This window comes from Acinonyx jubatus, chromosome B4 (assembly GCF_027475565.1).
Source record: "Acinonyx jubatus isolate Ajub_Pintada_27869175 chromosome B4, VMU_Ajub_asm_v1.0, whole genome shotgun sequence".
NCBI classification, from domain to species: Eukaryota; Metazoa; Chordata; class Mammalia; order Carnivora; family Felidae; genus Acinonyx; species Acinonyx jubatus.
The window spans coordinates 94,972,317-94,997,393 of NC_069387.1; the positions used below are offsets into that span (position 1 = coordinate 94,972,317).

Genomic DNA, 25,077 nt, shown 5'->3' on the forward strand with positions numbered 1-25,077 from the left:
CCTGTTTGGGATGCCCTATGCTCCCTTTTGCTCTTTGCCTCACCCCTGTTTTAGGTTGAGGGGACGTATTCAGGCACCATTGATTCTAGGAAGCCTTTCTTTTGACTCCTTGATCGAATTGCATGCTCTCCTTTTGTGTTTTCTTAGCTTACCAGGCATATTGCACTTACTGTGTACTTAAACAATTTGTTTTTTGATTTTTTGAGTCTGAAGAAACAAGGACTTGGACTAAGTACCATTCCTTTCTGTTTCTCTAGGATTTACGTAGTAGAGCAGTATCAATATAGATATATCAGTGAAGTGAACGGGGGGAAACAAAGGAAAACTTGAGTACCACTAGGAAAAATGGAGAACATAGTGTATGGAACATTTTTCAATAAGTTATATACATGTATATTTTTTTCTTTTTTTCCCTCTAACATAATGTGCTACAGCAACATGGCCGGAAAGCAAGGCATTTTATTTGGTTCCTATTGTAGCTCATCTCTATAGTTCTAGATTTCCTACTGATAAGTAGATAAAGGAGTAATTCATTGCAGGTGAGTGAGGGAGTGAGGATGTGATAGAAAGAGAATGGATTACAAGAGAACAGTGGTCCTTGTGTAACTTACTGTGATCAGGATTTACATGTGATTTACATATCAATTTACTGAAATATTCCATAGAAATGAGGGATGCCTGGGTGGCTTAGTTGGTTAAGCGTCTGACTGTAGATTTTGGCTCAGGTCGTGATCTCACGGCTCACAAGATCAAGCCCTGTGTTGGGCTCTGGGCTGTCAGTATGGAGCCTGCTTGGGATTCTCCCCTTCCCTTTCTACCCCTCCCTCGGTATCTGTCTCTCTCTCAAAATAAAGAAATAAACATTTAAAAAAATGAGATAAATTTTCAAGTAAAGGGGCCTTAAAGGTTGTCTAGTTCATCCTCTCATCTGACTAGTGGTTTTGGTCAAACACGGAGCCTAGCTGATATTCGGCTGTGATTAAATGCTAATTTATTTCTTTCCTCCTTTTGTAGTCAATGAAAATGAAATGGTGATGTCACTTTAAAATAAAGAAACTGAAATGCTTTGGCCTTAGGTCACATGGTTTCTTGCAGGCATAGGTAAAAACAAAGTGCTTCTGATTTTCAGTAAACTTTTATATAAAGTTCTAATTTCCATATTTAAAAAAATTCCCAAAGATGAAAAGTTATCAATAGAGATCTTAGGATATACTTACCTTTGCAAACTCTAATCTTGGCAATTTCAACTACGAAGTCCGTTATTTTGATAGGGCCGTAAACGTCTGTCTTTCGTCTGCTAATATTTGTCACTTAAGGTGCCGTATGCAGTTTGAGATGCTACTTACTGTTTTTTTGAAGAAATAATTTCACCTAATATACCTTTGTTAGTTAAATGTCATTGGCATACCCAAGACTTTCTTAAATAGGCTGATGAGAGAGTAAAGAGAGGATGGTGGCTCTCTCAAATATTGAGCCAAGAAGGACATCCTGCTAACCGTTGTTTTATTATTCTGATGGCAAAAACCTGAAAAGTTTTCATATAGAGAGGACAGAAAAGTATCTATTGTCTGCATTGCTGGCCTAATTGAAGGGATTTAGAGAGAAGCGTGAGAGAATATTTAATAGTTTATTGAGATTAAAGCTGACCTGTATTATGAATGCCTTTTATCACAGGCTAGCAAAGGTGTTACTGATCCTTGAGAAAAAGCCTTTTGAGGTTATAGAGTGCAAGGGTCACCTAGTCAAAGAGGTGTGCTAGGAAGGCCAGCCTGGTTAGGAGAGATTGGATATTTCTCTTAACCTTTTTTTCTATACCTTTCCCATGGCCTTTTTAAAACTTCTCTTGTTTCCTGCTACTCTAGCGGAGTAATAAGCAGTTTTCATAACTTTCCTGTTCTCTTTTCTCCCACTTCAGATATATAATTTGACTTTCATGATGCTTTTCAACCTGCTTAGGTACTCCTTTTGTGTTTTCCTAGTCCTATGTGACCTTTCTGAAAGGTACCTTCTTGTTTTTCTCTAGATAGCTTCTAAGATGGCCTGAAAAAGTGATTGTATAAGGTTTAAAGAAAAAAAAATACTCAGTGACCATTAAAATGGCATACACGAAGACTATCGTGTGCCTCATTGGAAAACTTTTTCAAACTGCTTCGTAGTTAAAGGAAGTGACACAATTCAATGTTATTAAATAAAGATGGAGAGGAAGTGTGGAGCTAAGGTATTTTTTACCATCTTCCTTTACAAGTGAAAATAAATTCTACATATATAATGCCACTATTTTTCTTCTGCTCTCAAAGGCTTATTGTTAGAAATTTTGCTGTGTCCATCTGTGTATTTATCAGTAAACACAATCAAATGCCTCAGCTTCCTTACTTTGAGATTGATTGCCCGTGCATCTCATGTTCTTTAGAGGTATTCCTGAGGCATTTCCGCATCCTCTCTCGCATCCTACCTTATAGCTACATATTTTGTCTTCCATAACACATATATCAAAGCTGCCCAGTCTAACATTTATTTCTGTTGCTTTGCTGAGTTCATGTCAGACAGAAGTATGCCCTATGGAAAATAATTAACTGTTGTCAAATATATCATTTATCTTCAGTTGTTAAAGGAAGAGTTCTAAGGGGATTTCCAGTGATTTATTTCAAACTCTAAATCAATTAGTGATTGACTCTTTCTTTCTAGGCCGGGGGTCACATACAGGCAAGTTATGGGCCAAATATGTCCCTCAGACATATTTTATTTGGTCTTAAAGGTGTTATAAAATCTTTATATTAATTGCTGATATTTCATAGCTGGGGGATTTCACATAAAAACCCAGATTCCTAACTTTCTTGAAAAAAATAAATTATCTGATAACCGAGTCTGGATTGCCACATGGACACTGGTTGGTGAGCACTGAAGTTTTTAGAATAGGAGCTCTCTAGTTATTTACAAGTCCCACCTCTATTTCATCCCCATTTGTATTCTTTCTTATCCTAGTAAACTTTTTAATTGGTTTATGCTCCAGATCGGTGCTTCTCAAATTTTTATCTCCGTATGAATCATTTGGGAATCTTGTTAAAATTCAGATATTAATTCAGTAATGGGTATGGCCTGAAATTCTGCATTTCTAATAGGCTCTAAGTGATGCCAAAATTGCCATCCCAGGACAACATTTTGAGTAGTGAGATTCCAAACTGGTCATCCTCAAGGTGTGGCTTTCGATCAGAAGTATGAGCATCTATTGAATCATGAGTAGATGTGCCCAGCAATGTGTTTTATGAAACCCTCCTGGCGATCCTAATGCACACTGAAGTTTGAGAACCACCGTTCTAGTCTAATGTAAAGCAGGAAACATTGTTCATAAAATCACCTAAGTCAGAGGTTTTAAATCCTGGCTGGACGTTAGAAATGATTTGCAAAACTTGCAAAAATATTGATGCCTGCCCCCCATGCCCGCCTAGAGATTCAGATAGATTTGAATCGAATGGCCTATGCATCAGTATTGCTAAAAGCTCTTCAATTGATTCTAATGTACAGCAGAACTGAGAGCTATGCTAAGTACAGAGACTTTCCTGGCACTTTACCTGAATGTTCAGTAGCTCTCTTGTCAGAAAAAATTCTAAAACTCTTACCACTTTTAACTTAAGTCCTTTTGTGTTTTTGCTATATCCCCTGTAAAGCAGCTGATTTTCTATCATGTTCATAATGATTACTGGGTCCTTTGATCAAGAATGGTATTTCACAAATCATCTTCACAGTGTATTTGCTATCTTGAAAGCCCATCTCACTGACTCCTTGCAAAGTGCATTAGACTTCTGAGCTCTATGGATCAGGAATCATTTCTTGTTAATTCTGTTGACACAATCTGATAGGTTAGGTTGTGCACAACTCTAGAGGGGCACTGTTTATGTTTGTAACCATCACAGATTTGTATATTTATTGAGATCATTTCCTGACAGATGGCAATACAATGCCTTGAAAAGGGGTTGCTTTCTCTAAATTGTATGACGATGCCATTTGGGTAAGCAGTAGGGCTGTATTCACTCTAACAAATAAGACCGCTGGAAATTCATGATAAAACTGATTTTCCTCAACTGAAAAACATTCCGAGTAATCAATCATTTGGCGAAAGACTAGTGGCTCAGTTTAGTATTCGTGTAAGGCATTTAATAAATTAATTAGCTTCTATAAACTTAGGGTGGGAGTGTTCCAATAAAAATGTATTTGAAAGCCAGATATTAATGCCTAATTCATTTGACTGTTTTAGAAGTATTTTTAAAAGTTGCACATATTATGTACTGTGTTCTGAATTATAGGATTATTAAGAAATGACACTTAATGTCAGTAAAGCATCTTAGAGTAAACAAAGTGTTATTGTAGGTTAGCCCAATGATTTGAATGACAGCATTATAGAGAACAATCTAGGAAAGAAAAAAAAGAAAAAGAAAAAGAGACATGCTATCAACTAGTAATTTTGTTTGCCTTTGGAAATAATGAAAGTTTTTATTTTTAGGTGTGTGTGGATGTGTGTGTGTGTAAAAGAGGCAATAGAATGACTTAAGCTAACTCTGCAAATAGAATGGATCCTTTGCCTTTGGGCTTAAAGTGACTGTCTTGTAATGCCACTTTACCACCTGCTGTTATATTCAGCCAGAGTGGAAATGAAACATTTTTATACTGTAGCAGTCAGTACCTTGCTGTATATATTTTCTTAATTTGAGAATGTCAACAGAACATGGTTTGCATCAGATTCCAAGTCTCCCCTTTTCCCTAAGGATTAAAATGCACTAGTTCCTGTTACACTGTGTATGTGGATGGGGGAGCAGCTTTTGATGGTTTTCATTAACATCAGATAAAATGTTATACTGAAGAATTTTTCAGGCTCTCAGTTGACGACAAAATTATGTTTAAAATAGAGACCTAACTATATCTTTACATGAACTATTTGGCACTTAAACAAAGGAATTTAGAGCCAGTTTACTCAGAGTCTTGCCTTTTATAATTCTGTAAGAGGAGATTGAACATTTGTACAAATTAACATTGGTAGTCCATAATAAACTTGAAAATGTTGTTTATTTTATGTCTTTCTAGACACCAGCAGAAGTCCGTGTGGTCTGAAATTTCAACACTTTTTTCCAGCATTGCAGACACACTGCCTCTATTATTATTATTATTATTATTATTATTATTATTATTTCTTTGAAAAACTTCTTAGAACAATAGACTTTAGTTCAGACTGCATCATCAGGAATAAAAGGTAGACTAGGGTAGGCATGATCATTTTAATATCTTATAGGTCTGGGTGCTAATCCCTACTATTTTTGACTTATTGTTTGGCCTTTAATTGAGTTTCCTTCTCCCTAACATAAAAATAGAACAGGATGCAGTATAGAGTAGAGATTAAGAACATGAACTCTGAAGCCAGACAGCCTGGATTTTAACTATTGGAAGGATTTAAAGACATGTATGCTGTTAATGGAAAGAACTTTTTGTATCACTTTTCCATTACTAGTAAAAATGGACTTTTGAGGTTAGCATTATGGAAATAATTTGTTCTATTGGTAATATAAAAATATTTTTTCCCTTTCTCTTCTCCTTATCTTCCACCCCTTCTGGTTCCCTGAATTCACAATCTTGGTTAATGAAGCACCATGATCCTATTCATTACCCATTCATTCAACTAGGTAGCATGGTCTATGCCTCCTGGGTGGGTTGCTTATCTTCAGTACTTAATTAATTACAAAGTCCTGTCTGTTTCCATCTCTGAAACACCTCTATATTTTAGGATTTTATTATTTCTTTCCTGGACTACTTTGAACTAGTCTTTCTCCTTTTATTTTCCCTCTTCCTAAAGCAGTAATTTTCAACCCTTGTTGCACATCAGGACTATTTAAAGAGTGAGGAGGCCTCGGTCCCTCCCTAGAACAATCAATTTGGAATCTCTGGGAGAAGAATCAGACATTAATGTTTTTTAAATGTTTCTCAGGTGACTCAAATGTACGAGAACATTTGAGGTCCTCTGTTCTAATTACTCCTTTGTAACAATGATTCTCAAAGTGTAATTGCCTGCCCAGTTGTATCAACATCTCCTGGGACCATGTTAGAAATACAAATTCACACTCTAACCCTGGATCTACAGGATGAGAGACTCTGGGCTTGGGGCCCAGAAATATGTGTTTTAGTCAGCTCTTCAGATGATTCCAATGAATGCTCCAATTTGAGAACCACTGCATTATAACAAGGTTTTTGTTTTGTTTTATTTTGATTGTGCATTACTACCATGAAATTTTTTTAGCATGTTCATACCTATTTAGCTATATTTATTTTGAAAGAATACACAATACTTACGTTAGCTCAATTTCAAGGCACAATATGTGTTTAAAGTGAAGCTCATTGTTAGAAGATATAAATCAATAGTGCAAGTACTCTTATTGATAAATTTGTTTTCTTTACTTTTTTTTGTAATAAATAATAGATCTTTGTTTTTAACCTTATAATGCAAATGCAGTAGAGTGAATAGAGTATAGTCGTTGTGAGATCTAAACTAGACTGTCAAAGTTTGGATCCATCTCTGCTAATAAACACACTGGTTTGGACAATTTACTTAATGTCTCTGTGCTTTAATTCGTCATCTGCAAAATGGAGCTGTGCATAGTGTCCGTCTCAAAGAATTGTTAACAGTAACTGAGTTAATGCACGCACATCACTTAGAAAGTGCCTGGCTTTCAGTATGTGCTCAAAAAACATAGATTATCCTTACTTGGAATTTAAAAAAAAAACAGCTTTTGGTATTCTCTGGTGTGCTTGCATTATTTTATTAAGTTTGATCTTTTATTTTGTTGCAGGAGTCTTTTTAAACCACCTATCTTGTTAGGGTTGGTTTAGCTAAACTAGATAATGCACAAATCCATTTAATAGGGCACTCTTGTAATGCCACATGCCCTGATCCCTTGAAAGTGAACTAGTGTAAAAAGTAGTGCAGTCATGATGTCTATGGAACACCTGCTGTCTCTTCAAGGTCCTGGATAATTTGGTCAGGGGAGGGGAGGATATTTGTATTAGACAGAAGTAAATACAGACAAAAGTTCTAACTGACTTTCACACCTCCATGGTCAGTCTTACACAACTCATGGGGGAAAACATCCCACCGTGGATGATTCGCCATAGGTCAGTGCTTCTCAAACTTTAATGTATATGTGAATCACTTGAGGATCTTGTTAAAAGGCATATTCTGAGCTGGTCCTGAGATTCTGATGGCAATTTCATTAAATGTGAGAACTTACCTACTAGTCAACAGTTGATGAAACTTGAAGAATAGTAGAAATCAGGAAGTGAGAAGTAAAACCAGCTGAGAAGTTAGAGGTCTTATGTTTGAATAGCTAATTTGGAGACACTGAGGATGATTTTTGGAAAGTGTTGTTAGCTATTATTTGGATTAAGTTAGACCCCTTGAGACAAATCCCACAATTATGGCTTGGTTTTAATACCTTCATTTGCCTGAAGTTACATAGGACAGGATAGAGAGCAGTCTACTTCCAACATGAATTTAGAATGGTAGACTGATGAAATTCAGTGAAGTCACCAAAATTCAGCTAATTTTAATCATATATGTGGTTGTATACTATGTATACATACTAAGTATAAATGTAATATTATGTAATGTATACAATGTTATATACTCAGTATGTATATTTATGTGATATGTATGTATAAATATTAGATAATATATATACACATATGCATACACACACACACACACACACACACACACACACACACACAGTGCACTGAGATCCAGAGATCTCAGTGGACATAAGCTCCCTGTGGTAATCAGCTTGTAGAACATCCCAAGCACTTTGCAAGATTTTCTGAGTGGGCTGTAAGGCCAGGTGGTAAGTGTGCCAGCCCGCATCCAGGACTGGGATGTCCCAAATGCTACTATAAACCATGAGCAGCAGCTTTAGCGTTTTTGAGTCTGTGCGATTTAGTGCAGAACTCCACAGCATACCGGTTTCGATTTTAATAACTCTTCAGACAGGTTCCAAGACACATGGCAAAAATTTGCATAGTGTATCAAAAGGACACGAAGAAACAGAAATAATGAGAGAGGTGTTGCCATTTGCTTCACGGTAGCCTCTCTGCCCTGCCGCAAAGTGTACAGTGATCAGTCACATGTCATTTTGAGCTATAGAACCCTCATGCTCTATTAACTATGGTGTTAGGAAAATGGCTTCTGGCAATTTTCCATCATGTGAATTCCCTGCGTATTTACATTAGGAGCAACATTTTTATGATGGGTACAAAAAAAAAAAATTCCCTCTTCTCAGCATTTCCCCATTAGGCATACAAAATGTTTTTCTACCTATAAAATACACTTTAGGAGTATAACTTAGTGATGCACATTAGATACTGGAGCTTGGAGAAGTAAAGGGTTCAGTTCAATCTCTGGCTCATTATTAGTTCTTTCCGTACTCATTTCTTGATCTAATGTAAATTGAACTAGGGAATATTTGGAACACTAGTAATGGGTTTTGAAAAAAAAAATCATTGAATAGAAACTCTCAGAAACTCTTCTGTAGAAAAATTTGGAAAAGGTAGGTTTTTTTTGTTTGTTTTTATACTCACAAGAAGATATTTATAGCAAATCATTAGGTACTTTCACTAATGGAAAACATGGTTCATATTTTGATCAACACCTCCTATCTGAGACATTATTCATCCTGAATGGGACATGACATTCATTTTTCTTCATGGCATTCAGTGACTCGATGCTATTTCAAATGGTAAATCTGTGGGTTTAGATTATCTTAAAAAAGTCTTTTAGTAATATGCCAAGGACTAAATTGATAAGGTTCTATTTTAGTTCCTTAAAGGCAAATTAGCTTCTAGTTAGTGTTAAAATTTAGTAAAGTAACATAGTGTCACCACATATTCCGGTTCTATAATTGTACTATTTTTTAACTGTATTTTCCTTCCTTTTTCTTCTGCCTTCGTTACCCCAAGCAGCATAGGAGATTTCCCTAGGAACCTTTAAAATTCACAATGAATTTTGGTATTTCCTGTTTGTACTACCAGCTCTCTGAAAATGCATCCATTGTTTAGATGCTAGTTAATATCAAGTAACACTTTATACTGCAATAAGTGACAAAAAATCAGCAACTATGGGGCTTCAATGGCTTTTTTCTCAGGGGCTTCAACAAGTATTTCATTTTGCTTGAAATTAATGCTTGACAGTTTTAAGCTAGGAATCCAACATTGGTTCCTTTGAATTATATGTTTGTATTTTTTTTTTTTCATTGAATATTGTATGTACTACTAGTACAGTTTATGCTGGGGAACTGGCTTTAAGGCACAATGAATCTTTGTTTCTACTTTACCAGACCTACATAAATAATTTCTTTTAGAGGTAACCACTTTGTATTCATGCTGTCTAAAGTGCATATGAATTTGGAAATACATTTTACTGACAACTCCAAGTTTCAAGAGTTAAGAATGCTCATTTATAAATAGTACTATTTTTATACTGTCTTCTGCTGGAAATGGGAATCTGTCAATTAAAGAGTGTCAAAGAGCTATCCAAACCTCTGAAATGACTCCCAGCTACCTTACTTTTGAAACAAGAAAGACTCCTGAGTTGCATGCTGTGGGATGGGCCCACTCCAGCAACTAACACTCGATAAATAACTGTTAATGAGAGCCTTTCACCTGGTATTGTATTTTTTTTCCCTTCAGGTGATGATGCTAACACCTGTCATTAGACTTTGTGTTATATTTGTGTAAAAGTTTGTATAATTCATTTTGACAGTCTGCTGAGAATGATTTTGAATGGTAAGCTAGCATTATTTAAAGCATTCATATTTAATTAATATTTAATTATATGAATATGTAATAGCTGTGCTTTATAAATTTACCTAAATTTATCTAAAATACTCATGGAAAGTGTCTATTCTTGCCTCCTTTTTGGGTGGTTCACTATGCTGGAATGAAACAATATCACACTCTTCTGGTTTTCCCTCCTACTCTTATGACAGTGCCTGTTAATACCCTTTATGTGTCCTGTTCCATTTTCCCCTTCCTCTGTCTGTTTTAAGTTTTAAAATTTATTTTTTAATTTTTTAAATTTATTTTATTTTTAGAGAGAGAGTGCATGCGTGCCAGCAAGTGGGGGAGGGGCAGAAGGAAAGGGAGAGACAATCTCAAGCAGCTCCGTGCTCAGCCCAGAGCCTGACTCAGGGCTCAAGCTCATGAACATGAAATCATGAGCTGAACTGAAATCAAGAATCCCACGCTTAACCAACTGAGCCACCCAGGCGCCCCACTGACTGTTTTTTGTTTGTTTGTTTATTGTTTGTTTTTTAAAGTTTATTTATTTATTTTGAGAGAGGAGAGAGAGAGAGAGAGAGAGAGAGAGAGAGAGAGACCTAGAAGGGGGGAGGGGCAGAGAGAGAGGGGGAGAGAGAGAGAATCCCAAGGAGGCTCTGCACTATCAGCACAGAGCTGGACTTGGAGGGGGGCTGACTCACTAACCTGGAGATCGGGACCTGAGCCCAAATCAAGAGTCTGATACACCCAATTGACTGAGCCAGCCAGGCACCCCCACTCTGCCTGTTTTTAAAATCATGCCCCTCAGACATCTTCTTGGTCCTCTTATTTATGTTCTGTATCAGTCACAGCCTACTGTATATATGATGATGACTTTTAAAATCTCCCCCAGTCTAGATCTCTTTCCAACACATCAAACCTCTATATTCAGCCTCTCTCACTAGTTATCTCTATTTGGATGTTCGAGAGGCATCTCAAACTCAGCATGTCCAAAACAGGATTTGCCACTGTCTTCTTCAGCCAAATTGATCCAGTTTTTGTTTACTGAAAGTATCATGTTCTCTCTTACTTGTTTGTACATTCCCTTAGCTTGAAATATAGTTTCCTTCCAGATAACTCCTATTCAATCAATATATCTCATAATTGGCTTTTTCCAGATAGCCTTTCCCCATTCTTATGTTAAGATTTGGGACCTCTTTCATGTAGTAGTAATTATAGTAATATTATAATAATAATGATAATAACATAGTAATATTATAGTAATATGGTATATAATATAGTAATTAAATTATAATATATAATATTAATACATAATATATATAGTATAAATAGTAATATAGTATATTTATCAATATCATAAAAATGATAAAGGCAATGATGATAGTGATACTATATTAGTTTCTTATTGATGGTGTAATAAATTGCCACATCTTTAGTAGCTGACAACAACACAAATTTATTATCTAATCGTTCTGTAGGTTGGCAATTTGATTAAATTGATTAAAATGTTTTCACTAAAGGCTTTAGAAGTGGGGGATCTCTAAACTTTCTCACCTTCTCTAATTACTAGAGACTGCCTGCATTCATTGGCTCATAATCCCCTTCCATCTTCAAAGCCAGCAATGGCCTCCAGAGTCTTTCTCACATTGCATCACTGACACGAATTCTTATGTCTCCCGCTTTCACTTTTTGGGATCCTTGCAATTACATTGGGTGTGTCTGGATCATCTATGTCACTCTTCTATTTTAAGGTCAGCTAACCAGCAACCTTAATTTTATTTGCATCTTAGTTTATTTTTGCCAAGTAATATAATATATTCACAGGTTCTGGGAATGAGGCCATGGACATCTTTGGAGAGGCATTTTTCTATCAGAATATCTAACTGCCATTGAGAACTTACAGTTTTCTAGGTACTATTCTAAGCACCTCACATGTATTGTCAAGAACTGTGTCAAGAACTGTGAAGAGTCTGAGATTTTACCTTACCCTGTCTGCAAGCTTGACCGGTCACATGACATTATTTCATGAATGCTTTCAGAAGACACGAAATTCCTGGGTTGGAGATAAAAACCTTTACTGCTCTAGCTATAGAATAGTCAGAGATTCAGCATTTTTTGTGTTCATTCCCTGAGCCCCCATTCCCAAGAACAATGCAAAGAGGGCCAGATGATACCCCCATATGCAGTGGATTATGTTACAGGTGAGGAACCTTGAGCCTATGGAACCTGATTCTTTTATAAATGATGGAGTATATGTCTGTTCTTTGCTATGGAGAGGAGACTCTTTTTTTTGCTATACAGATATTCTTAAAACGATAGTCTGGAACAAAAAAGAGTCAGTATCTCTGCTCATGAGACATACAGAAATGTGAGAGACCCTTGAGAACTGTGTTCCAACAATAGCCCTCACAGTAACCCTGTGAAATAGTTGCAGTTATAATCATCTCCACTTTACAGGTAAAGAAAATGAGGGACAGAAATGATAAGTAACATGCCTCATTAAGTAGCAGAATTGAGTTTGAACCTAGGCTGGCTAGCTTCAGAGCCCATGTTCTTAATCTCTGTTCTGTGCTGCATCCATTACACCAGGTATTCATTCTAGCAAATTCACTGTTCTGCTCTTTCCTTCCTGTATGTCTATAATGTATATGCTTTTTAACTTGATTGTATCCCCCATTGGTTTTTAAGCCTCATGAAGGTTTAATGGGACTGTATCTTTATTGTTCAAGGTTTATATATCCAGTGTTCAGATCAGTCTGGCCTGTAATAGATAATGAATAAGTATTATAGGAATAAATGAAAATGCATCATAAATGAAGCCTTAATAGAGAGGAACCTTTACCTTCAACCTACATTCTCTTAGGTAACAGCAAGTCTTTGTTACATAACAAGCATTAGTCAATTTGGCCTATTACCAAATGGTGAAGATAGGAGTCATTCCGTGTGTGTTCAATGTTTATGCCTAATCATGTTCATTAAAGCAAAGACCATGAGTTTCAAAAGTGCTTGAAAGAAGATGCAAAATATGACAATGGATGTTAAAGTAGAGCTAATTTTAAAAATTAAATAGGTGAGAAAATGACAAATGTTCCTTGTGCATATAGGATAAGTCCTTTGACATAGAAATTCTTTTCCAAGGGAAAAGGAAATTAGACACATGAAAAGTGTTCCTCCTTTGCAATTGACAGTAATCAGTAAGTGTCGAGAAAAAGTGATTGCAGAAATGAAAAAAAAATCTTCTGAATATGTGGCAGGAGGATCAACAAACCTGCATGTTATGGCCTAATGCTACTTCAGGAGAACTAGGAATTTGAGGACTTAAATGCTGGGCTTGTGAATACAACTGGTAATGATGAAAATTCTGTTATAGGCCAAAATGTATAGTGGAAACTAGCCTTTTTTTGATAGAAAGATAACTCAATAGAAAGTCCATTGGGAGAAGGGTACCTGGGTGGCTCAGATGGCTGAGCGTTCCACTCTTGATTTCAGTCCAGGTCATGATCTCATGGTTGTGAGATCGAGCCCCATGTGGAGCTCAGCTCAGAGCCTCCTTAGGATTCTCTCTCTCTCCCTTTCTCTGTCCCTCCCCCACTCACATGCACTCTCTCTCTCTCTCTCAAAATAGATAAATAAATAAACATTAAAAAAAAAATAAAGTCCATCGGGAGAAAGTGTGTTTTGTTTTAAGCTTTGAAGGGCTGATTCACTCTTAAATTTGGTGGAAATGTATCCAGGGATATATTTTGCCCTCTTTGTCAGGAGAATTTAAAAACAGCCATTCGGAACCTTACCAGTTTTTGAGTAAAAAACAAACAAACAAATTTCAGAATTTGCACTTGGAAAGAAGAAAAAAAGTTGGTCTCATTTTATGATACCAGGAATAGATGCCTTCTATGAATTTTATCTTGTTTATATTACTATTTCGAATGCAACATATATTTCTACTAGTCACATATGGTAATTGTCAGAACAAGGAGTTATATTTTTTACTTAAGCATAAATGCATATATAAATAGTATCTTGAGCAAGTGCTATAGTCAGGCCAAAATTAAAATATAGCATTTGTTTTTACCTGGTATATCTTTAAAACTTATTTAGCATCCCTGAATGATAATATGGAAATGACCTATGATCCAGTTTGTTTTCTTTTGTTTGTTCATTCTTAGATAGGTCCTGTATTGCTTTACATCATAATATAAAATCTCAAATCAGAAACTAAAATGCCTCATGTAACCTCTTAGCCAACAATTCATCTTTTTCAAAGAAAAGGTTCCTCTTCTTCTAAGCTAAATCCTGTGATACATTCAATTCCCCAAGGTTGGGATGAACTGGAAATATCCCAACCAGTGATAGCATTGATTTATTATGTTTTGTACTTAAGACTAAGTGATTTACATGGACCATTTCATTGAATCTTCACAACAACCTTAAGGAAGTTACCATTAATATCCCCATTGTATCAATAAGAAAACAGAAACTGGAAGAGATTAAAAAATTGATCCAAGTCCCACAGCTTGTAAGCGTTAAACCTGGATTTGGATTCCAGACCGTGTGGACTCCACAGGTCCGATGTTTAACTATTATGTTCACTGCTTTCTGCCAAGAAGGCCTGGGCAGCAGAGCTGAACAGATAACTTGCATTGGGATTGAGATGCTGCTAGGGGAGACTTGGAAGACAGTATTGGGGGTGCAATATAAAAGGTGATGTGAAGCAATTTAAAAGGTGATGTGTTTTTTGTTTTGTTTTGTTTTTGTTTTTGCCATTGTTTTTGTTTTTGAGAGAGAGCGGGTGAGAGAGTGACCATGTGCATATAAGTGCGATGGGGAGGGGCAAGGGGAGAGAATGAGAGAATCCAAAGCAAGCTCCACGCTCAGCATGGAGCCCCACTTGGGGCTGGATCTCATGACCATGAGATCATGACCTGAACTTAATCAAGAGTCAGGCACTTAACTGACTGAGCCACCCCAGAAGTTGGGGATTTTAGAGCAAGAGGGACTTGGGGTGGAAGGACCTGGGCAGAGTTCAGAATGCTTCTGCGAACCTGGAAAGAGGGTATCTGAGTACTCCTTGGTGGAGGAGTTTAAAGGAGCAGTAGAGCACTTCACGTGGCAGAGAACCACAGGACTGTTCACCAGAACTGCAGAATTTAATTCTCTTTTTGGATGGGTATTGGTAATGGTTATGTATCTGGTTTGTGATACCAACAAAACAAGTTGTAAGCTATATATTCAGCATTGTCAAAACGAGGAAAACTATTCATTTATCTTGCAATATATTCTAGAACATCAGCCATGTTCTTGGCACTGTGCTAGGCTCTAGAAATGCAGCAATTGAAATAAAAAATGACCTGCTTTTATGGAGGTAAATTTCAGTTGGGTTGGTGTTCCAGCTTAGATGCTATCTTTCCAGAGAGGCTTTTCCTGATCAGTCACTCTGACCAGGAAGTATCCCCCCCTGAACCCCATTATTCTTTAACATGCTCTGTGTCACTTTCATCATAGTGCCAATCCTAATCTCATATGCTTGTTCATTTACTAATCTGAGCATTTTTTGTCTCCCTACCCCACCTTTAGCCCTGAGGCTAGAATATGAGCTCCATGGGAGCCACGTCACTGTTAGACTCCTCTCCTGAGGCACAGTAAGGACTCAACAAACTTTGTGAATGAATGGATGAATGGAGGAAATATACTGCAGATACAGGGAAAATAAGAAAGATTAGTTACTCCCATGAGAAAGCCTTATGGATTTTCTCCCTATTGTGAGACCAAAACTTCTAGGATTAATGTCTGGCACTTTAGATTTTCTGAGCAGAAAATCTCACAACCAACCAGGGACCAGTGTTGCTCTGTAAGGAAGGAGCCACATCCTCTGCTCATACCCGTGGCTTGGCAGCAGCTGTGTCCTCTGCTTACGTATGGAGGGATTGGCTACCCAGGTGATGCTCATTGAGTTTCTTTGGTATTTAATCTCTTATCTTCCAGAATTGTCTATCTTTTTTCGGGCTCAAGTTTGAAGTCTGGGTCATTCTGAGTTCTGATCTTTAGCAGGGACTCTCTTACTACTCTCAAAATATTTAGATAAATAAATGGGTGGCAAATGCAAAATGAATTGACAAGTTTGGGTGTGGACAATAGAAGGCAGAAATTGGCTGGTGAAGAAATATTACTGAGGAGAGCCAGGACTTTAGGGAGTCTGGCTTAGGCAAAAGAGAAAGTGTCAAGAGAGAGCAAGGCAATGGACAAGTATATAGAGGTTATGTTTCACATGGTATCTCCTCTACTCCTTTTACTTTTAGAACATGGAGTTTGAACTCGATCTTGTAGCAGAAAGTATCTGAGCTGAAGGACACTAGACTAGAGCCAGGGCTTGGATATGCCCAGAGTAAGACCAATACATCTTATTCTAGATGACAGCTGATGATGATCTGTGAGCCCATAATCTGACTGTGGCATAGAGGAGAGGCCTGATATTGAACACTTTTTTTGGTAGTGGTTATTTAATAATTTAGAGTACATTAGTGTAGATATTTACAAAGTTATACATCAGAACACTGCCACTAATGCTGGAGACTGTATTTTGATTTGTATATATTATTAGACCCTGTTTGGTGATTCTTTGGACCTTTCCACATAGTTTCAGTGTTCCTCTTAACATATGTTGTCAGGGGCATAGGACATTTTCATGGTTATTGACTTCCCTTTAGAAAGCAGAAGAGGAAGTTGAAAGGTTATCTTTAGGTTTAAGCCAGATTAATGGGAGGGGTCTATTCCAGAAGAAATAGTACACTGGGGGCTATCAAATAACAGTCTACCACAAAGGTGCTTCCATATTTTCCTCTGGAGCTCAAAGAAAGCTTCTGGGCATGTGGGAGTTGACAGAGGACATTGGAGTAGGTGAGAACACTCAAAGAAAATTGGTAGACTGGGTTAAACAACAATAACAAAAAACCTACAGATGGAAATCCTAGGAACTTTGATTTTCAAAATCAGAAGATGACCAGAAAATAAAAAGACAAAACAAACCAAGAATATAGGCTAATCTCAGAAGTGGAGGAGCAACATGGATATACAGTTATAACAGATTCTAATCAACACTATGATAATTCTCAACAATATCAAATAAGAACTGGGAAGTCTCCATGAGATTTTGTGATTTTAGTTAGCAGGAGCTGTTGCAACGCAGTGTTAAAGGTAGAAGGCAAATTATAGAACACTGAAGGGAGCAAGCAGATAAAGTCAGATTTTTATGTTAATTTATGTAATTGCATTCACTAGTATTATATGAATATTTGCTATCTGCCTATAGTTTTTAAAACTGTAGTAATTAATTGGAAACAGAGTACTATGCATAATTTTATCCTGGATTTTCTTTGAATTTCCAAGTAAATTAGATTCTGAAACATTTGGATTTTCTTCTGTTTTCAAGGCATATTAAAGAGTATGTTGCACATTTTAATGGCTATAGCCTCATGACAAATTTATTTTTGCAAAAATTGAAATAATGTAATTCATTGTGAATACATCTTAACAACTTCAAAGTTAAACAGAAGAATATTTCACTTCATGAAGGTACTTTCTTTTAAACAGTTTGAGTTTTATTGACATGCAGTAAACTGCACATATTTAAAGAGTACAGCTTGATGTTTTAAGATATGTATATACCCATGAAATCATCACCCTAATGAACATATCCTTTACTTCTAAAAGTTTCCTGTTGCAGTCTTAACATCTCCCGTTTTCTTCCCCAGGAGACCACTGGTCTGGTTTTTGACACTATACGTTTGTCATTTTCCAGGATTTCAAATAAATGTATGATTCATGCTGCATATATATATATATATATATATATATATATACATATATATATATATATATATTCTTCCTTTTTACTCAGTATAACTATTTTGGGATTCAACTTTGCTACATGTAATGATAGTTCTTTTTATTGCTGAATGGAATTTTGTATGGATATACTACACTTTACCCATTCACCTGTTGATAGACATTTGATTTATTTCTAGTTTTTGGCTATTGGAATTAAAACTGTTAAGAACATTTGTGTATCACTGTGTATATGGATATATGCTTCATGAAGGTATTCCTAAAATATCAATCTTTCACAATATAAAACTATATACAAATATAGAAATATTAAGATTCCTTAACTTACAAAGGTATAGAGCAGAGCAGGTATAAAGGTATAGAACAAAATCCAAGTTTCTTTGGTATTTTGTTATAAGGTTATTATGTGTATAGTAGCATCATCTACATTTTTTAGATTTGCTTTTCTCCCCTTCTGCTATCCACAGACACAATTCCCTATGTCTATTATAAAACCTTTCTGTGTCTGAGAAGCTGCCTCCTGTTCCGGATCCTTCTGTGCCTTACTCTGTCCTCATTCACTTTTTCTGAGTCTAGCTCCATTTGCTTAAGAGTTCTTGTGTGGCTGTTGTATAGCCTCATTACCCATTATGACTTCTGTGCCCTCAGACCTCTGGAAACCAGTGGGAACCAGTTGCCTGTTTGGGTCACCAGTGCTGGCATCTTTGGCACCAACCTTTCACTGGCCCCTCACTGCACCCTCTTAATGCTGCTAGTTAGGCATTTGCTGTCTGATGACTGCCCCCTAAGCGTACCTTCCTCTTTATCACAAATCCTACACTCTGCATCTGGCTCATGTCTGGAGACCTCTTTCTGTGCCATTTGAGCCAATTCAAATTCCAGGCTGTGGCCGGATATGCTCACTTACTTTTGGACACGTGACTACTCTCAACTCTTGGAGGACTCTAGCATATAGAAATGCCTCTGTTTTCAACAGGCGTTGTTCCAAAGGATCATTCATAAATCCACATGCTCCTTCAAGTAAATGACACCAGATGTGCTACTGTTATTGCCATTGCTGGTGGCAGAGCCGACACAGTGTTGTTTTTTTTGCCTAGTTTGGTCATATTTAGGGAAGGTCTCATGTTAAAATCTTAAGTAGAAGATCTATTTGTTATGTGTTTGCGGTTTGTTCCTCTCCCTTATGTCCTTCAGCCTCACTGACCTTTCTGTTTATCCAATATATTCATCTCATTCCCTCCTTAGAACCCTTACATTTGTTGTGTCTTAGAACACACTTCTACAAGTCTTTGCATAGCTGGCTTCTACATTCATTCACACCTCAGGTGAACTGTGATTACTTTAGGAGGTTGGCCTTGACCATGCTACACTCAGCCCATCAGTCAATCACTGTCTTACTCTATTGCATTTTCTTTGTAGAGCTTAGCATTCACTGAATTTGTTTTGTTCATTTACTCTTTGTTAATTGACCTCCTCTTCCTGCACACACCCACATAAGTTCCATTAGAGCAGGGAGTAAGGAGCTTGAAGGACAGAACAGTTCTTGTATTGAGCAAAAGAGTTGTTGAATAAATACTTGTGTCAATGAATGCATAGAGTACCTCTGACTGCCTGTTGAAATCCTATTTGTCTTTGGATGTCCCACTCAAATGCTCTTTCAAGAACCTCTCCAACCAGACGTTTTTCTTTCTTTCACAGCACTTTTTATTCTCTGTTTCTCGGATTACGCTTTCATGTCTCCATTCTTAGATTAAAATGTAGTGGATACAGGGATCATATTGATTTATTTTAATACACATCTCAGACTTAAGGACACAGCAAATTATGAGATGTTCATTGAAATGATGAATAAATACAATCAACTATAAGACTGCTGACCATTTTATTCTTTTTCTTATTATGAAATATTTAAAGCATACTGAAAAGAAACAATAATATTATAAATAATATCTATGTACCTATCACTTGCTTTAAAAAATAATATTAAAAACAGATTTGAAATCCCTTTTGTGGCCATCTGAAATACTGTGATTTATAAGAAATACGTATTTGGTTATCTGAATGATCAAAAATGTCTTTCTCATATATATTTGACATATATTTCTGAAATGTATTTAGTCTTCCTATAAGATTTTTGATTTAGTTTCCAAAACCCTTGGAATTTCCTAAGGGTTGAGAGTCTTTGTTATGTTAATACAAGTTAATGTTAGTGTCTTTGTTATGTTAGTGAGGTGAATTTTGAACCCTAAGGATGGGGGCTGGTCTCCAGTGGAGCCGACCCCAGGATGCTGGAGTGGAACTTTTAGCCCTACCCTTTAACCTCCTCCTGGGAGGGGAGAAGGGCTGGAGGGTGAGGTCCATTGCCAATGGCCAATGATTTGGTCAATTATGTCTATGTAACAAAGTCTCTGTAAAAACCCCAAGCGTTAGAGTTCAGATATCTCCCTGGTAGTAATCAGGTAAAGATTTAGGGAGAATGGTGCACTCTAAGAGGGCATGGAAGCTTCACACCCTTTTCTCATATCTTGCCCTATGCGTCACTTCCATCTGGTTGTTCCTGAGTTATATCCTTTTATAATAAACCAGTAATCTAGTAAGTAAAAATGTTTCTCGGAGTTCTGTGTACCTCTCTAGCAAATTAATCAGACCTAAAGAAGAAGTCATGGGAACCTCAGTCAGAAGTACAGGTGACAACCTGGGCTTGTGACTGGCATCTTAAGTGGGGAGGAAAGGACAGTCTTGTAGGACTACACCCTTCATTTGTGGAATCTGATGCTATCTCTGGGTAGATAGTGGCAGAACCGAGTTGAATTCTCATATATCCTGGGGTCCAAAATTGCTTGGTGGTGTGGGAATCCTCCTCAACCCCGGGTTGAAATGGGGTCCAGGAACCTAAAGACCATTCTGCAGACCCTTTTCCCCCTTTCTTTCCTGAAGCAATCATGATTCTGAATTTGGTGTTTATCATTCCTATATGTTTGTGATTGTATGTGCACTTTACCACTACTATCTGTCTGGGTATGTGTGTGCATGTGGGAGTGTCCGTTTACAACATATGGTATTCATTCTGCTTATTTTTAAGTAGTTTATGGTAAGGGTCATTCTACACCTTGTCTACTTGTCAACAAGTCTACTTGTTCCCTCAACATTATGTTTTTCAGATTATCTGTGTTGATCTATATAGTATAAGATCTAGTGGTAAGCTCGTTCATGTCAATTGCTATGTAGTATTCCTTTATATTAACTATTTTACAGTTTCTTTGTCCACTATCTTGGTGAAAGGCATTTAGTTTTCCCTTTTCACTCTTAAAAACAATACTGCAGCAAACATTCTTGAACCAATTTTTTTTTCTTGACACCCTAGGGAGTTACTCTAGATTATTGGGAAGTAGAACTTTTGGGTCAGAGACTGAAAATATTGCATCATTGTGGTTAAAAGCAAGGCCCTGGAGTCAGGCTGCCTGGGTTCGAATCCTGACTCTGCCACTTGCTAGCTTTCCCAAGAAGCAGTGAGCACCAGCTATTTACAGCCCTTATGAGCATGCATACCCTACCTCTACCCCTGGCATCATGCAGTCACCTTGGCTCAGGTCCCTTTGGCTCTGGTGGGTCCTGCTAGAGCCAATTCCCAGCTGCCACTGCCTGCCCCTGGAGCCAGAACCCAGCAGGACTGTGGCTTCACATGCGATCACTGCTTTACATTTCTGTACCATTTCTGATCCATGAAGAGATTTATTTTCAAGCCTGGAGATATTTTTTAGTTTTCTCTTTTAATATTTTATTTATCATTGCTGTGTGTTTGGAGCCGAGGGAGTACATCAAAGCATGAACTTATTGTGTCACCTTAACCAGAAGTTGATAATACCTCTACAGCCTTTTAAAACAAGCATACATCTTAGAATCATCTGATCATAGATCTTTGGAGCTGGAAGGGATTTTAGAGATAATGAAGGCCAATAACCTTATTTTATAGGTGAGGGAATTGGGGTCTCGAGAAATTAAGTGATTTACCGATGTCATAGATCTAGTTAATGGTGCACGACAGGGCCAGAACCAAAGCCTGCGGGTTCCCTCACTAGTCCTTTTGCCACTACGTCCACTATTACAGTTTTGTCTATAAGCTATATTTGCATGTAAGATTTTATTTTTAACAGACTCAAAAAATAAAGGAGGATCTCAACAATTAGAACAATGACAGGCCACATTTTTAAACTGATCTAAGATGTTTTCTCTCAAAAAAAAATTGGGGTAAGAGTAAGAGTCTAGTATTCACTGCATTGAGCTGAATGTATTTTCGTTGGAAGGCACGATGCCTTTTGACTCTGTAGATTTCTGCTGCATTTGGTTTCCTTGACTCCCTGAAACTTATTAGGATGGGCCCATCAATAATGGTGCCGATACTTCCAGCCTCCTCCAGCACTGGGTCTGAAAATGAACTGTGATGAATGGATATGGCCAGCATTTACGGTGATAGCCTATATTTCTGCTGTCATGTAGAAATGGCAGGTAGTTTAATTTAGAAAAAAAAAATTACTGAGAAAGAGAAAATATTCCTTTTCATTAGGATTTCTGGACTTTTTTAGGATATGAATTTAGAATCCAGTGTGTTTGTTAAAGCCTTTGGAATTGTTTTATTCTATTTCTAGATCTTTTAGCTGTGCCTAAGCACCCGTACGCTGCTATGGAGAACTGGGGACTAAGTATTTTTGTGGAACAAAGAATACTGCTGGATCCCAGTGTTTCATCTATTTCTTATTTACTGGATGTCACCATGGTCATTGTTCATGAGATATGTCACCAGGTATGAGAAAAAGGATCAGGTGTAAGTATAATTGGAAACTATTGAGAATGCAGAACGATTTTCAGATACTTAGATGAGGAGCTAAATTATTTTCCTCCCAATTAAGTTTTAATTATATAGAGAGCACTGTGTAGTTGTTTTTGGATGATATGCCATTTTTCTCAGATGACAGCACAAACCAAAGAAAACACACTGATCTATTGAATAAACAACTGTCCTTCAGTTTAGTTGAGGAGTGAGATAGCACTGCCACCCAGAAGCCTCTTTGGAGACCCTACCCAGTCACGATTCCTTGTCCTTGCTTTATTTTCTTGTGATTATTGGTGTGTATACATGGTAAGTGCAGTAGTGGCAGTCAGTGATTTATTGCATTGCTGCAAGATGCAGCTGAGTTTTGTGTACGCGTCAAAATTTGCTTTTGCTGAAATCAATTTGTTATTCCCTTTTTCCCATCACACAGACACTTAGGAAGTCTTTCACTAACTCAGCCATACACTCTTTGTTCTCAAATGATTGATATTTTTTTGTCTTGGCATGTTTAGAAATTCATATGTAAATTAGCCAACTTTGTAGTGGAGCTGAGATAAAATTAATTTCATTTTGATTTTATGCACTTTCTTACAACGAGGGGAAGGTATTACAGGGATTTTGCAATGCTTATTTGAATCTTGATTCTAGTAAAAAAAAAACAAATTGGAAATAAATGTTCATGCTAATAGAAAGCAATACCTGTCCTGGTAACTATAGATAGTTTTAAGTTAAAACACTAGAAATCTCATTGTGATACTGTATGGCTTCAATTTGTTATAACCTAAAATACTTTTAAAAAGCTTGGAAAACTTAAGAAGGAACTATGTGGAAAATGCTGTCAGCAGAAGAAAGTGAACTTCTAAATGCTAATATGTGAACAATGACTTCATGATAAATTGGTCCAGACCATAGAACCATTTACCTCAATGCCAGCCTTTTGCAAATGAACCTGTAAGATGTTTGTACCTGTCATGTTGCCCAGGTTGGGCATGTGTTCCTTGCCTCAGAGATTTAAGGGGATCCATTGCACCGATAATCGGGGTTCCTCAACTGTGCTAAAGAGAATGGTTTCCAGTGAAATATAATTCTTGGAGGCATAAGGGGTTTCCTTTTTGCACATTCCTAGAAAAAATTACTTATATAGTTCTGTTGAAATAAGAGCACATTGATGATGTTATCTTTGTTCCTAGAATTGGATTTCATTTATTCCACATTCTGAGTTACTTTCTTGTTATAGCTTAGTAGCGCCAGGCTATTTACATGAGGAAATGGACCAGAAGCCAGGAGAAACACAGAATTTCCACTATCATTACCAAATTATTTTCTACACTACCCTCTCTCCCCACCTATGTATTGTCACAATTCTTAAAACAGGCTTTCAATTTAGAGGAGAAATCTGCATTTTGATCAAGAATAAAAATTACTTTATGGTCATCAATTTATTCAATGTTATCTCTTATTTGTATTTCAATTAGAGATCCTCTTGAGTGACTGACACTTTATTATAATATTGAAACATTCAGTCACGAAGCTCTTTACTGGAGCTCCCCAAGCTGTACCCAATCTGATACCGTCTGCCTCCTCCTTCCATTTCTTAAATATCTCATTCCCACTTAGGGTCTTCATACTAAGTGTTGCTTACACTTCTTCCCGAGGTTTTCTCGAGACTGGCTCATTCTTATCATTAAAATCTGAGCTCAAATGTCACCGGCTTGGAGAGAATATTTCTGCTTTTACAATCTAAAGTGGCTTCTCCCTGATTGCTATCACTTTATTAGGATCTGAAACTGTGTTGTTCATTTGCTTGTATATTTTTTATTTTGTGTCTTACCTCATCCCCCGTCTCTACAGTAAAGCACCAGCTGCATGAGAAGGGACTTTTCTGATTTTTCATCATTCAATCCAGAGTCTTTAGGATAGTTCTGGGCATGTAACGTTTTTGGTTCTGTTCTTAAGGAAAAAAAAAAAAAAAGAATTTCTTTAACTTTTTGCTGACCTAAGCAAGGATTTCAGACTGACACATCACGATCTAACCAAAACAACAATTAAAAATGACAACACTATTTTTCATGACGGGATCTTAGAGATTTTTCTGGTCTGACCCCTTTATATCATAAGATCGTGGAGAGTGAAGTGTGAAGCATCATGAAAGACCTTAGCTCCTTCAATCAACCAGTGTCTTCTCTGAGTTGCCTATGCTACGGGAAGGCAATGCTTCAATACCTTCTGTGCTGAGTCACTCACTGATTAAGGCAATACGTTCTGTCTTTGGCCATCTCATTCAGTTAGAGGGTCTCCTGTATTTTCAGCAGACATCTACCAACCTGGATTTCCATCCATTAGTCCTAATGTCCTCGTAGGGCCACAGGATAGAAGTCATTTCCTCTTCTACATGCTAGGCCTTCAAATATTTGAAAATAACAGTCATCAGTTTTTTCTCCTGACTTCTTTCTTCTCCAGTTTAAATATTCTTTTTGTATTCTTTAATCCTTATATTTTTTGTTCTTCCATTAATGAATTTATAAAAAAACTAATGTCACCCAAGCAGTTGAATAAATCAATAACTACTCTTGCCAAAATACATTTTAAGATTGTAA

The 25,077-nt window shown here is 36.9% G+C and overlaps 1 protein-coding gene across 1 annotated transcript in view; it reads left to right on the forward strand.

Moving 5' to 3' along the window:
- Positions 1-25,077, forward strand: part of TRHDE (thyrotropin releasing hormone degrading enzyme) — a 378,788-nt gene that overhangs the window by 176,686 nt on the left and 177,025 nt on the right. The window contains exon 4 of the mRNA XM_027071244.2: positions 22,296-22,450. Within this exon, the coding sequence (XP_026927045.1) occupies positions 22,296-22,450 (155 nt within the window). The remainder of the gene's footprint in view (positions 1-22,295; positions 22,451-25,077) is intronic.